Source organism: Carassius auratus, unplaced genomic scaffold (assembly GCF_003368295.1).
Source record: "Carassius auratus strain Wakin unplaced genomic scaffold, ASM336829v1 scaf_tig00018356, whole genome shotgun sequence".
NCBI classification, from domain to species: Eukaryota; Metazoa; Chordata; class Actinopteri; order Cypriniformes; family Cyprinidae; genus Carassius; species Carassius auratus.
This window is the reverse complement of record NW_020524882.1, coordinates 81417-94407: the sequence shown is the minus strand read 5'-3', so window position 1 is coordinate 94407 and position 12991 is coordinate 81417. Positions and strand designations below refer to the sequence as shown.

At 41.7% G+C, this 12991-nt stretch overlaps 1 protein-coding gene across 1 annotated transcript; it reads right to left on the bottom strand.

Annotated features, from left to right (window-relative positions):
• Positions 1-8405: 8405 nt before the first annotated feature.
• LOC113076033 (serine/threonine-protein kinase pim-2-like) lies at positions 8406-12033 on the bottom strand. Its single transcript, XM_026248683.1, has 9 exons — positions 11549-12033; positions 11076-11164; positions 10512-10872; positions 10145-10239; positions 9877-9930; positions 9391-9769; positions 9028-9204; positions 8744-8832; positions 8406-8549 (listed from the first exon to the last, which is right to left on the bottom strand). The coding sequence occupies exons 1-9, from the start codon at positions 11877-11879 to the stop codon at positions 8538-8540; spliced, it is 1587 nt and encodes a 528-aa protein (XP_026104468.1). The 5' UTR covers positions 11880-12033; the 3' UTR covers positions 8406-8537.
• Between the last annotated feature and the right edge of the window lie 958 nt (positions 12034-12991).

The window sequence follows — 12991 nt, the reverse complement described above, 5'->3', positions numbered from 1 at the left end:
ACCGGTCCACTACAGTCAAAACGACTGTCATGCCATTAGAGGGTGGGAGGGCGGTGACAAAATCTAGAGCGATAAGTGACCAGGGTCTCGAAGGGACAGACGGTTGAAGAAGCCCATCAGGAGGTCGGTTAGATGGCTTACCACTGGCGCAAACTGAACAAGCCAAAACAAAATCGCGGACATCGCGAGCCATAAGTGGCCACCAGAGTGCTGAGACTACTAATCTCTCAGGCAAAATACACTCGGGAGTAGCGGGACGGGCGGAGGGATCAAAAAGACGAGACAAAGAATCGGGTTTAAAATTATTGGAACCCGGGCAGTACGATTGGGTAAATTCAAAACGGCCGAAAAAAAGTGCCCACCGAGCCTGCCTGGAATTGAGTCTTTTGGCAGTTCTGATGTACTCTAAATTCTTGTGATCGGTCCAAACAATAAAGGGAACCCCTGAACCCTATAACCAGTGGCGCTACTCCTCCAACGCTAATTTGACCGCCAACAACTCTCTATTGCCAATGTCATAATTAAGTTTGGCAGGAGATAATCGATGAGAGAAAAATGCGCAAGGGTGTACCTTATCGTCTGAAGCAGCACGTTGGGACAACACTGCTCCTACCCCCACCTCTGATGCGTCGACCTCCACCACGAACTGCCGTGTGGGATCAGGGGCGACAAGGATGGGAGCCGAAACAAAGCGGTTCTTGAGGTTAGAGAACTCAGCCTCAGCTGCGTCAGACCACCTGAACGGAGTACTGGGGGAGGTCAAGGCTGTCAGAGGTGAGGCTAGTTGGCTGTAATTACGAATAAAACGCCGATAGAAATTGGCAAACCCCAGAAACTGCTGTAGGGCCTTACGGGAATCTGGAGATGGCCAATCTATCACAGCTCTGACCTTGTCAGGGTCCATACGTATTCCCTCGGATGAGACGATGTACCCTAGGAAGGGAACAGACTGTGCATGGAATACGCATTTCTCCATCTTGACAAAAAGCCCATTCTCAAGTAACCTCTGGAGCACTCGTCTGACGTGTTGAACGTGTTCCTGGAGAGATGAAGAAAAAATCAGTATGTCATCCAGGTAAACATATATAAACTGATCTACCATATCTCTCAACACGTCATTCACGAGTGCTTGGAAAACCCCGGGCGAGTTGGATAGCCCGAACGGCATCACCAAGTACTCAAAGTGCCCTCTAGGGGTATTAAAGGCGATTTTCCATTCATCCCCCTTCCTGATGCGGACCAAATGATAAGCATTACGTAAATCTAATTTTGTGAATATGGATGCTCCCTGCAACCTCTCGAAAGCTGAAGACATGAGTATTAAAGGATAAGTATTCTTAATAGTAATGTTGTTCAGCTCTCTGTAATCAATGCAAGGTCGCAGAGAACCATCCTTCTTACCCACAAAAAAGAACTGCACCACCGCTGGAGAAGAGGAAGGACGGATGAACTCAGAGGCTAAGGAATCAGAAATTTATTTCTCCATGGCCTCCCTCTCAGGAATAGATAGAGAGTATAACTTGCTCTAGGGTGGAGACTTACCTGACACTAAGTCTATGGCACAGTCGTAGGGACGATGCGGAGGGAGAGAAGCAGCACGGGACTTACTGAACACCTCCTTCAGGTCCAGATACTCAACGGGCACGTTTGGCAAAACTATGTTCTCCTTCTGAAAGACAGAAACCAGACAAGACTCATGACATCTTTCACTCCACAACGTGACAGTGTTAGAACCCCATTCCACTCGTGGATTATGTTTGGACAACCAGGGGTGACCTAAAACAATGGGAGCAACAGGGGAGTCCATGAGAAAAAAGGATATGGTTTCTTGATGGTTTCCAGATGTGATCAGTGTGATGGGTTCACTATGGTGTGTGACGTGAGGTAGTTCCTGGCCGTTGAGTGCGGTGACATGGATGGGGAGAGACACAGGAAGGACATGAATGTTCAGGTGATGTGCAAGTGAAGAATCCATGAAATTACCTTCGGCTCCGGAGTCCAGAAGGGCGTGACACTCGTGATGTTGATTCTTCCACCGCAGTTTCACCGGAAGGAGGGTGATGTAGGTGAGGACTTCTCAGCGCAGATCCCACCCGATAGTAGCCTCAAATTTACTACCGGGTTGGCTCTTTTAACCGGGCATGAGTTGATGTTATGAGTAGAGCCTCCACAGTACAAGCACAGTCCTTGGGACCTCCGCTGTTCCCTCTCTCTCCGGGACAGCCGAGCTCTACCCACCTGCATGGGCTCGTGATCATCGACAGAACCGACCGTGTTCTCTCTAATCAAGCGCCCCCTAAAAGGAGAGACGGTAGATCTAGAAGGACTGTGTTGGCGGCCCAGGCGATTAAACCTAGCGTAAACTCGTAACACCAATTCAATTAGTCCATTGAGAGTAGTGGGCAGCTCGAGGAGGTAGATCTCCTGCTGAACACGGTCGGATAACCCATGCAGGAATCTATCCCACTGCGTCGCCTCGTTCCACTGGCACGCGGCTGCCAGGGTGCGGAACTCGATGGAGTAGTCGGTGACGGAAGAAGATCCTTGCCGGAGTTCCGAGAGGCAATGGGCGGCCTTCCTGCCAGGACGTGGAATGAGGCACAAAACAGGTGTTGATTCTCCCACACCGCCGTCCCCCATAAGGTAGCCTTGCCAGACAGTAGTGTGAGCGTAAACGCTACTTTAGACTCTTCAGTAGTAAAAGTGCGGGGCTGTAGGGCGAAATGCATCGAACACTTGCTTAGAAATGTTCTACAAAACGCTGGCTCATCCGCATAGTCCTCTGGCGCCGGAAGTCGCGGCTCTAGCCGGAAGTGGTCCTGGGGAATCTCCCGGGGGACGGGCGGCGCAGGCGGTGCGATGGGCACAGTGGGAGATTTGAGCTAATGGATCCGCTGGGTGAGCTCTGACACCTGTGCCACCAGCACTCGGATAGCGCGTCTGGTGTTAGAGATGCTCTCCTGCTGCTGATCCATGCGTTGACCACTGTGATGCATAAAATATGTGAGGGTGTTGGTGCTTGCTGCTTCCATGGTATGTGACGGTGGGTGAAAGGACAGTCTGGAAGCAATTGCAAGTTGACGGATTTAATGAGAAGATATAAAATGAGTACATAAACAAACAATGACGATGAGACAGCGACACTCCGAGGAGATGGTGAAGAGGAGAGGAATCCAGCTGATGGTGGAGAGAAGGTGAGTAATCCGGATGATGACGGCGTGAGGCAGCAGGAGAGGATGGCACAGGAACTGCGGGGAATAGAGCCGAAGGTAAGTGTCCTTGGCTGAGTGAACGTGCGGAGAGTGGATGAGGTTCTAGGGAAAACACAGACATCCAAACGCAACAACACTGAGATCCAGACGAACAGGGTAACCACATCAAACATTAGACAACGATCTTACAAACACAAGACCTGAGACAAGCCAGTATATAGTGGATGAGTAATGAGTGGCAGCTGTTGCTGATACAATTAACGGAGACGCCCACAACTGATCAGTGCAGACGCGGAACACACAGAATTCATCACAGTGAGTGTAAACACCCTGAGATCACGGTTTACCAACCGTGACAACCAGCCTCCTCCATATCTCTCTCACTCTCTCTTTTCTGGGGGATAGTTTGGAGAGGTTTTCCGTCACATGTGTATGAAGTGCAAGCCCTTTGTCTCGAGGCTGTTTAGCATTTAAGTGAGTGGTCTGCCTTAAGCATTGGATGAAGTGAGTGGAGCGATAAACAGAGAGAGAGAGAGAGAGAAAGAGAGACAGTAGAACAAAACTTGTAGATGATGGAGCCTTCCGTGGGATTAGCTGGTACGAGAGGCCTAAAAAACAAACGTGTTTTTTACCACTTCACAAAAGACTCAAAACAAATCGATGCACTCCACTGTGCTGAGCGAGAGCGCATCTCTGCTGCCTTAACGTGTTAACAGAAACTTTGGGTTTCCCACTTATGAAGTCGTGAGCGCTTCATGTGAGCTGCTGCAGTCTTAGGCCCACCACAAATACTCTCATTGGTTGAGACACGTGATGACACCCATCCCAAGTCAGTACTGATCAACATCCCCCTCCTCCTGTGACCCATGCTTTGACTGTATGTGTATTCAGAGCCAGTGAGCAATGGACTTTCATATTAACAAACAACTGTTAATGCGCAATAATTGTTGCTGTTAATCAATTAAAGCATTAACGTGACAATAACACTTTAACTTAATATATATTCTAGTTTAAAACAGCTTTTCTGGGATGTTTTGGACTGCGGGGGACAGACGTGGTGGTAGACTGGGCCTCTGATACTGCTGCAACTATTGCAGGAACCATTGGAGAGCTGAAGATACAACAACTTCTGAGGTGGTCTTATGTGGTGGCCTGAAACAAAACAGAAACAAATACAGTATTATTACATTTGTGAATACACTACGAATGACATTTTATAAGGTAAAACATACAACTTATTAAATCTAACAATAAAAGCAAAGCGAGAAAACTTGATTTGAAAATTGAAAAGAAAAATTTTAAACATGTCAAATTATTTTAAGTTGATCTTATGTTTAGTACCGTAAACCACTTGTGGGAAAGGATTTCCTCCAGCTGAATTCGGTTCTTTGGCTTTATTTGCAGGAGAGCGTGGAGCAATCTGCAGCATTCTGTGCAGAAAGATGAAAGGGACATCTGAATATTACCTTAAACTTAACACCTGCTTTAATTTAATGATCATATTAGCTGTACGATCTGAGTTCAGGCATCAGAAATCAAGAAAACTTCATGCATTTTCTAACGCCATCTTTCAGAAAGCCACTTGTCCCTGTTTTGTATGTTTAAAATGATAACTGAACTCTTACCATTTGACAGACCAGTTTTGGACCAGAGATGCAGTTTGAGCATGTGCAGATCTAAGAAACTTGGATAATATCCGGCCACTATTTTAAATAACAGAACCCCCAGTGACCAAACCGTTGCAGGCTTGCCGTGGTACTTTCCCTTTATGTGAAACTCAGGAGGGACGTATGTTGCTGTGCCTGGAAGAAAAAGATTTTGTTAGATGCGCAAGTTCGGTTCACAACAGTGACGAGATCCATGACTGTAACAGTGTCGTAATTCTACTGTATATATATCGGGTGCTTCTTGTTGTTTTGGTGACTCACGCCTGGTCCACTCATAATATAATCGTCACTAGAGTTGTAGCTTTTAGATACAGTACATACCAGAGTATGACATGTAGACAGTTGTCCTCAGAATGTCCCCACACCCAAAGTCAATTAGTTTGACTTCAAGTGTCTGGTTGTTGATGAGAAGGTTGTTCGGTTTGATGTCACGGTGGAACACTTGGCGCTGGCAGCACACGTTCGCAGCTTTAGTCACCTGCATCATGACTCGCCATGCTAAGCTCTCGTTGAGACGTCCACCCTGACGCCCCACAAAGTCTTCCAAAGTCTCGCAAGGAGAGGGACATTCAAGGATCATGACGAAATGGTCATTGTAGTCCTTCCAGTCCAGCAGCTGGATGATCTCTGGCGCTCTGGGGCCTTTATTAGCCAGGATTGTGAGGGCGATCTCCAGTGGAACATGTTGCTGATATCCAGGCTAAAAGAAAGACGTTGGTAAGATAGAAGTTGTTTTCCAAATAAGCACTTAGTCCAGTTTTCCTACTAGTTAGTGAGAGGAGAACAGAGAGAGTGCATCTTACTTACAATGTATAAACTTTGCCTGTAGGTTTCGATCTTATTAACATATTTGACCGCCACCTGATCAAGAAAACAAACAACAATTAACTTGTGAAGAGGCCACCATTAAATATATACAGACAAGTTTTGTAAAGTTGAATTGAATTTAAGTTCAACCAGGACAAAAAGATACACTGAGAGGCCTTGCAAACAATAGCATGACATCACAGGAGTATAAAGATGAGACGGGGCAAAATCACTTCGCTAGATACGTTTTCATCAAGTTTTCACTTACTTTAAGGTCATCCTCCAAACGTCTCGCCTCATACACAGAACCAAATCCACCTTCACCCAGCAGATCACCCAGCTGGTAGTGGCTGGAAATGAAGTCTGTTACAAGATAAAACAACTGCAGTTTTACACATTTGTTATAGTTATTATTCCATTTGATTTTATATAAAAATCTTAACAGATTTAGTGATATTTTTTCATCAGTAGACACTACATTGAATGTGTTCATGTTATTATTTGTCACCCCTAAACTATGTACATATAAAATTACAAAAACTATTTTTTTTTTTACATTTCCTGGATGAAAGATCTGATCATGGCCTTAATCCATTTTCAAGTTGATTTATATGTGTTGATGTGGATTTTATCTATTAAAAATTCAGATTTAACACATTTTATCAATTCTTCATTGAAGAAACCTTAAAAATTTGACCAATCAGAGACCAAACAAGATGCTTAAAAGCTATTATAATCTATAATTTAAAACTAGAATGATTCAATTGATGAATTAATGACTGTCCTAGTAATGGATGTGTAGGTATGAATGATGACTGGTCATGCTCATGTCATTTACCATCACTGCATCTGGCTTTCTGTTCTTTCTGGTTCTTGACTTTTGGCATGACTTTTGCTTTAATAACTTGTGGCTAGTTTACATTTTCATTTGTCTGCAGGCTTCTTCCAAATCATACCTGTCAAATTTTGGTTTTGAAAATAAGGGAAATTTTCTAATCATGCCAACAAAGCTCCAGTATCCCTTACATTTTAAGACAGGTGTTATAGCCCAAATGAAAACACAAAAGGGTATATATGAAGAGCATTTATTTAAAGGCTTCTTTGCATATTGTCTGTTAATTTAACATTGCTTGTCTTTACATTTACATTTTATTTTCATTCCACACATTCTTTTCACTTCATATTGCTTTTCTTTTACAGTTTTTCTTTTTATTTCACATAACTTTTGTGTTGTTGAACAAATTTGTTGCAGACTTTGCATTCTTTAAAAAAGTAAATTCGCTGTCCCATTTATCCTGGTATTTACAAATGGGGTTTGGTTCTTTGGCAGGTGTGCCTTCACTCTCTATCGTAGCATCCATCATCCGTCTCGGTTTTTTCTTTTGTTGTTGTTGTTTTTCCCGCGTTATAACTCATGTCATCTGACCTCACACACTCCTCGCGACAGGCTACTACAGGTGGCAGTTATCGCTAGACTAGTAACAGAGCTCAGATTGGGAATGTTTTTTTTATTAATATTTTATTAATAACGCAGGTTAAAATAAAAAAATTAAAAATTAAAATATGGGAGATTTACGGGAAAATACTAATACGGGAGGATGACGGGAAAGAAGGGTAAAATATGTGACTTTCCTGGCCAAAACGGGATACTTGACAGGTATTCAAATCAAGATTTCTTTTTCTCTCTCTGTGTGTGTGCTGTCTTTATGTATCTGTTATAGCCTATAGTGTATTATATCAATCAAGTTATTAATTTCTCCTGATGTCTATAGCTTTTAACATATTCAGATGGTACTTTACAGTGTTGCAGTCTGTGGTTTTACTTTATTGTTTTTTTTTTTTACTTTATTTAAAAATATTTTATAGTTTGTTATAGAAAATAAAGTTATGCTCAGAGTTCAGAGCCTCCATCATACGATTATAACAGATGCCTTCCGAGTGGAGACCTGCACTATCGAGTGCGGTGTGGGACACTTGATGGGTGAGTAGAGACTCGTGTGTGTGGGATGCAGGAGAATAAGGGTGTATCTAGTGTGATCACTCCGTGCCGCGGTTCGTTTAGCTGGCCCCGGCTCGGTTGGAAGAGGTGGGCCAGAGCACGGTTCAGTTCGGTTCGGGTGTGGTGCACATGTAGTGTGAGCGGACCGCAGAATTTCTAACACATGCAGCGTGATTGTGTGAACATTTCTGAGCAGCAAATGTGATAGATCTGTAAAACAATATATTCAAGATTCAAGATTTTATTTTTCACATAAAAGTTATATAACATACAAAAAGCAGTGAATTGTAGGTCTGGCATACTCTTTATAGGCTGTGCCAAAAATAAGAAAATTAAATATACACAATATATTAAACTTCTACACAGATGATGTGCAGAGATGCTACACAGAAAACTGCTTCACGGATGATTTCAGCAGATTTCTGTGTATTGTGAGAGGGCCGTGTTTTACTGCTTCCCAAAAGACTCAAAACAAATCGATGCACTCCACTGTGCTGAGCGAGAGCGCTTCTCTGCTGCCTTTACGTGTTAACAGAAACTTTGGGTTTCCCACTTATGAAGTCCTGAGCGCTTCATGTGAGCTGCTGCAGTCTTAGGCCCACCACGAATGCTCTCATTGGTTGAGACACGTGATGACACCCATCCCAAGCCAGTACTGATCAACATCCCACTACTCCTAAAGCATTAACGTGACAATAACACATTAACTTAATATATATTCTAGTTTAAAACAGCTTTTCTGGGATGTTTTGGACTGCAGGGGACAGACGTTGTAGACTGGGCCTCTGATACTGCTGCAACTATTGCAGGAACCATTGGAGAGCTGAAGATACAACAACTTCTCAGGTGGTCTTATGTGGTGACCTGAAACAAAACAGAAACAAAATCAGTATTATTACATGAGTAAATACACTACGAATGACATTTTATAAGGTAAAACATACAACTTATTAAATCTAACAATAAAAGCAAAGCGAGAAAACTTGATTTGAAAATTGAAAATTGAAAAGAAAAATGTTAAACGTCAAATTATTTTAAGGTGATCTTAGGTTTAGTACCGTAAACCACTTGTGGGAAAGGATTTCCTCCAGCTGAATTCGGTTCTTTGGCTTTATTTGCAGGAGAGCGCGGAGCAATCTGCAGCATTCTGTGCAGAAAGATGAAAGGGACATCTGAATATTACTTTAAACTTAACACCTGCTTTAATTTAATGATCATATTAGCTGTACGATATGAGTTCAGGCATCAGAAATCAAGAAAACTTCATGCATTTTCTAACGCCATCTTTCAGAAAGCCACTTGTCCCTGTTTTGTATGTTTAAAATGATAACTGAACTCTTACCATTTGACAGACCAGTTTTGGACCAGAGATGCAGTTTGAGCATGTGCAGATCTAAGAAACCTGGATAATATCCGGCCACTATTTTAAATAACAGAACCCCCAGTGACCAAACCGTCGCAGGCTTGCCGTGGTACTTTCCCTTTATGTGAAACTCAGGAGGGACGTATGTTGCTGTGCCTGGAAGAAAAAGATTTTGTTAGATGCTCAAGTTCGGTTCACAACAGTGACGAGATCCATGACTGTAACAGTGTCGTAATTCTACTGTATATATATCGGGTGCTTCTTGTTGTTTTGGTGACCCACGCCTGGTCCACTCATAATATAATCGTCACTAGAGTTGTAGCTTTTAGATACAGTACATACCAGAGTATGACATGTAGACAGTTGTCCTCAGAATGTCCCCACACCCAAAGTCAATTAGTTTGACTTCAAGTGTCTGGTTGTTGATGAGAAGGTTGCTCAGTTTGATGTCACGGTGGAACACTTGGCGCTGGCAGCACACGTTCGCAGCTTTAGTCACCTGCATCATGACTCGCCGTGCTAAGCTCTCGTTGAGACGTCCACCCTGACGCCCCACAAAGTCTTTCAAAGTCTCGCAAGGAGAGGGACATTCAAGGATCATGACGAAATGGTCATTGTAGTCCTTCCAGTCCAGCAGCTGGATGATCTCTGGCACTCTGGGGCCTTTATTAGCCAGGATTGTGAGGGCGATCTCCAGTGGAACAAGCTGCTGATATCCAGGCTAAAAGAAAGACGTTGGTAAGATAGAAGTTGTTTTCCAAATAAGCACTTAGTCCAGTTTTCCTACTAGTTAGTGAGAGGAGAATAGAGAGAGTGCATCTTACTTACAATGTATAAACTTTGCCTGTAGGTTTCGGTCTTATTAACATATTTGACCGCCACCTGATCAAGAAAACAAACAACAATTAACTTGTGAAGAGGCCACCATTAAATATATACAGACAAGTTTTGTAAAGTTGAATTGAATTTAAGTTCAACCAGGACAAAAAGATACACTGAGAGGCCTTGCAAACAATAGCATGACATCACAGGAGTATAAAGATGAGACGGGGCAAAATCACTTCGCTAGATAAGTTTTCATCAAGTTTTCACTTACTTTAAGGTCATCCTCCAAACGTCTCGCCTCATACACAGAACCAAATCCACCTTCACCCAGCAGATCACCCAGCTGGTAGTGGCTGGAAATGAAGTCTGTTACAAGATAAAACAACTGCACTTTTAAACATTTGTTATAGTTATTATTCCATTTGATTTTATATAAAAATCTTAAATTACAGATGATAACATTTACATCAGTAGAGACTACAATGAATATGTTCATGTTATTATTTGTCACCCCTAAACTATGTGCATATAAAATTACAAAAACTATTTTTTTTTATATTTCCTGGATGAAAGATCTGAATGTCCTAGTAATGGATGTGTAGGAATGAATGATGACTGGTCATGCTCATGTCATTTACCATCACTGCATCTGGCTTTCTGTTCTTTCTGGTTCTTCACTTTCTCTCTCTGCTGCTCTTGCTCTTGTTTCAGCTCTTCTTCACCCTGAACTGGGTTCGAGCTGCGCTTCAGATGTTTCTTCACAGCTCCGTAGAAAGAGGCCACCCTCCACCACTTCTTTTTCTTCTTCTCTTTCTCCATCACCTTCCTCTCCTGGTCGTTTCCCTCAGCAGCATCAGCAGTGCTTTCATGAGGATGTTGTTCCTCTGTGCTGCTGCTGGGGTTTGGGGGGGTGCTGAGATCACATCCGTGGCTATCTGGGCCTCTATTTGCCAGGATGTTGAGATCCTTCTCCGCTGGAAGACGTTGTGGAGATCCAAGCTAAAAGAGAGACAGTTTTTACAATGGTATGGTGAAAGTTATTTTCCAAATGTAGTTTGTAGTTTGATTTAATTTAAATCCAACCAGGACAAAAAGATACACTGAGAGGCCTTCCTAACAATATAATTATATAACCAAATGAAGATAAGACAGGACTAAATGTATTTGCTAGCTAGGCAAGTTTTCATTCATCTTTTACTTACTTCAGGGTCATCCTTCAAACGTGTCGCCTCAGCGTCAAATCCACCTTCACACAGCTGATCACTCACGAGGTTGTGTCTGACAGTGTAGTCTGTTAAAAGATGAAACAACTGCAGTTAACCTAAAAGTTCAAATATTTGTATTATTCAATTTTAATTCATATATAATCTCATAGAATTATTTTTAAACATATCCTGGATCTTGCCCTTGATCAGTCTTCAAATTTCTTTATTTATTATTGTGCTTATGTGAATGTTTTTATTTAAGATTCCCCTGATTTGACTTATCTATATTGAGGAAACATTAAAAAGATAGGAAAAGGGTATTGAAGACTAAATAAGAAAGCTATTATAATCTATCCTCTAGATTAATTTACTAAAAATGGATATCCAGGGATAAATGATGGCATTTGATGTAAAGTACAGAGCTTCAGTAAACTGTGTAACATATTCTTATGAGTTGATCATTGATTTACCATCACTGCATCTGTCTTTACACTGGTTCTGGTTCTTCACTCCCTCACTCTGCTCTTGCTCTTGCTGCAGCTCTTCTTCACCCTGAACTGGGTTCGAGCTGCGCTTCAGATGTTTCTTCACAGCTCCAAACAAAGAAGACAACCTCCACCACTTCTTTTTCTTCTTCCCTTTCTCCATCACCTTCCTCTCCTGGTCGTTTCCCTCAGCAGCATCAGCAGTGCTCTCATGAGGATGTTGTTCCTCTGTGCTGCTGCTGGGGTTTGGGGGGGTGCTGAGATCACACACCTGACTCTCCGTCAACGGATGAACTCGACAAGGTCGCTGAAACATTGTTGTCAAAATCGATAACAATCGCTGAAAATAACTGCTCAGTTTCACTCACCACTGCTACTAAACCCACAAAATGATTTCTTGGACTTATAAGTTCTACGAAATCGAATTCTTTCTGTGACGTCACGATAACCCGAGCGGCCCTTTTTTTTTTTTTTTTTCACGCCGCTCGCGCCGGATTCACGAAGCATTCTTAAGGAAAACTGCCATGTTCTCCTTCTAACGTAAGGGAAAAAAGTATGCAATTTTCTTGGATTGCCACGAATTTTTATTTGTTTTACAAAACAAGTCAGACAGGGAGTTCATTTTTAATTTAAGCCAACAAATAAATGAATAATCTTTGGCGGTATTAAGCACACATGCAGCGCGCGCACACTTCATCTAGTGACAGGCTCTTTATTCAAAAACATGCGCGTTTATTGTGATTATTACGAGTTTATCAGCGAGTCTTCAGCAAGAACCAGCACTGATTCAATAATGCATGTCATTTTCTTCTTCGGAATTTTTTTTACAAGAATCACATTTCTTAAGAACTTCTTCTTTTCGTACAGATTTCTTAAGATGATTTTCGTGAATCAGATCCCTGATTTTAATATTTTAAACTGGGATCATAATGAATCCCAGGAGCAGCCTATCATTCAATGACAAGAGTAAACTATACCTAAAACACCCAGATTAAACAATTGTTAAAAAATTCACAATTAAAGTAGTAAAGAAAAAAATGTTGCCCACCATATGAAACAAAATATATGTATTAAATGTATTTTATTAATTTAAATATTTAAATTTCATATAAATGCAACTCTTATAATTATCTAGGCCTATCTGTCTACAGATATAGAGTAAGGTGACCAGATTTCTGAAATTAAAACCGGGGGCACTTCAGTGGTCAAAATATCACTGAAATCTCACTTGTCATTATCTACGAATTTAAAAACATGGACAGTATGTTTTTGTGTTTTTTATTTGATTGTTGTGGGTTCCATGCATTAATTTCATAATTGATAGTGGTGTTTGAGGATCAAACCTACTCCATGTTTTTTTTTTTTTTATAAAATTCACCAAAAATCACACTGAAAAAAATGTATATCTGTATATATATATATATATAT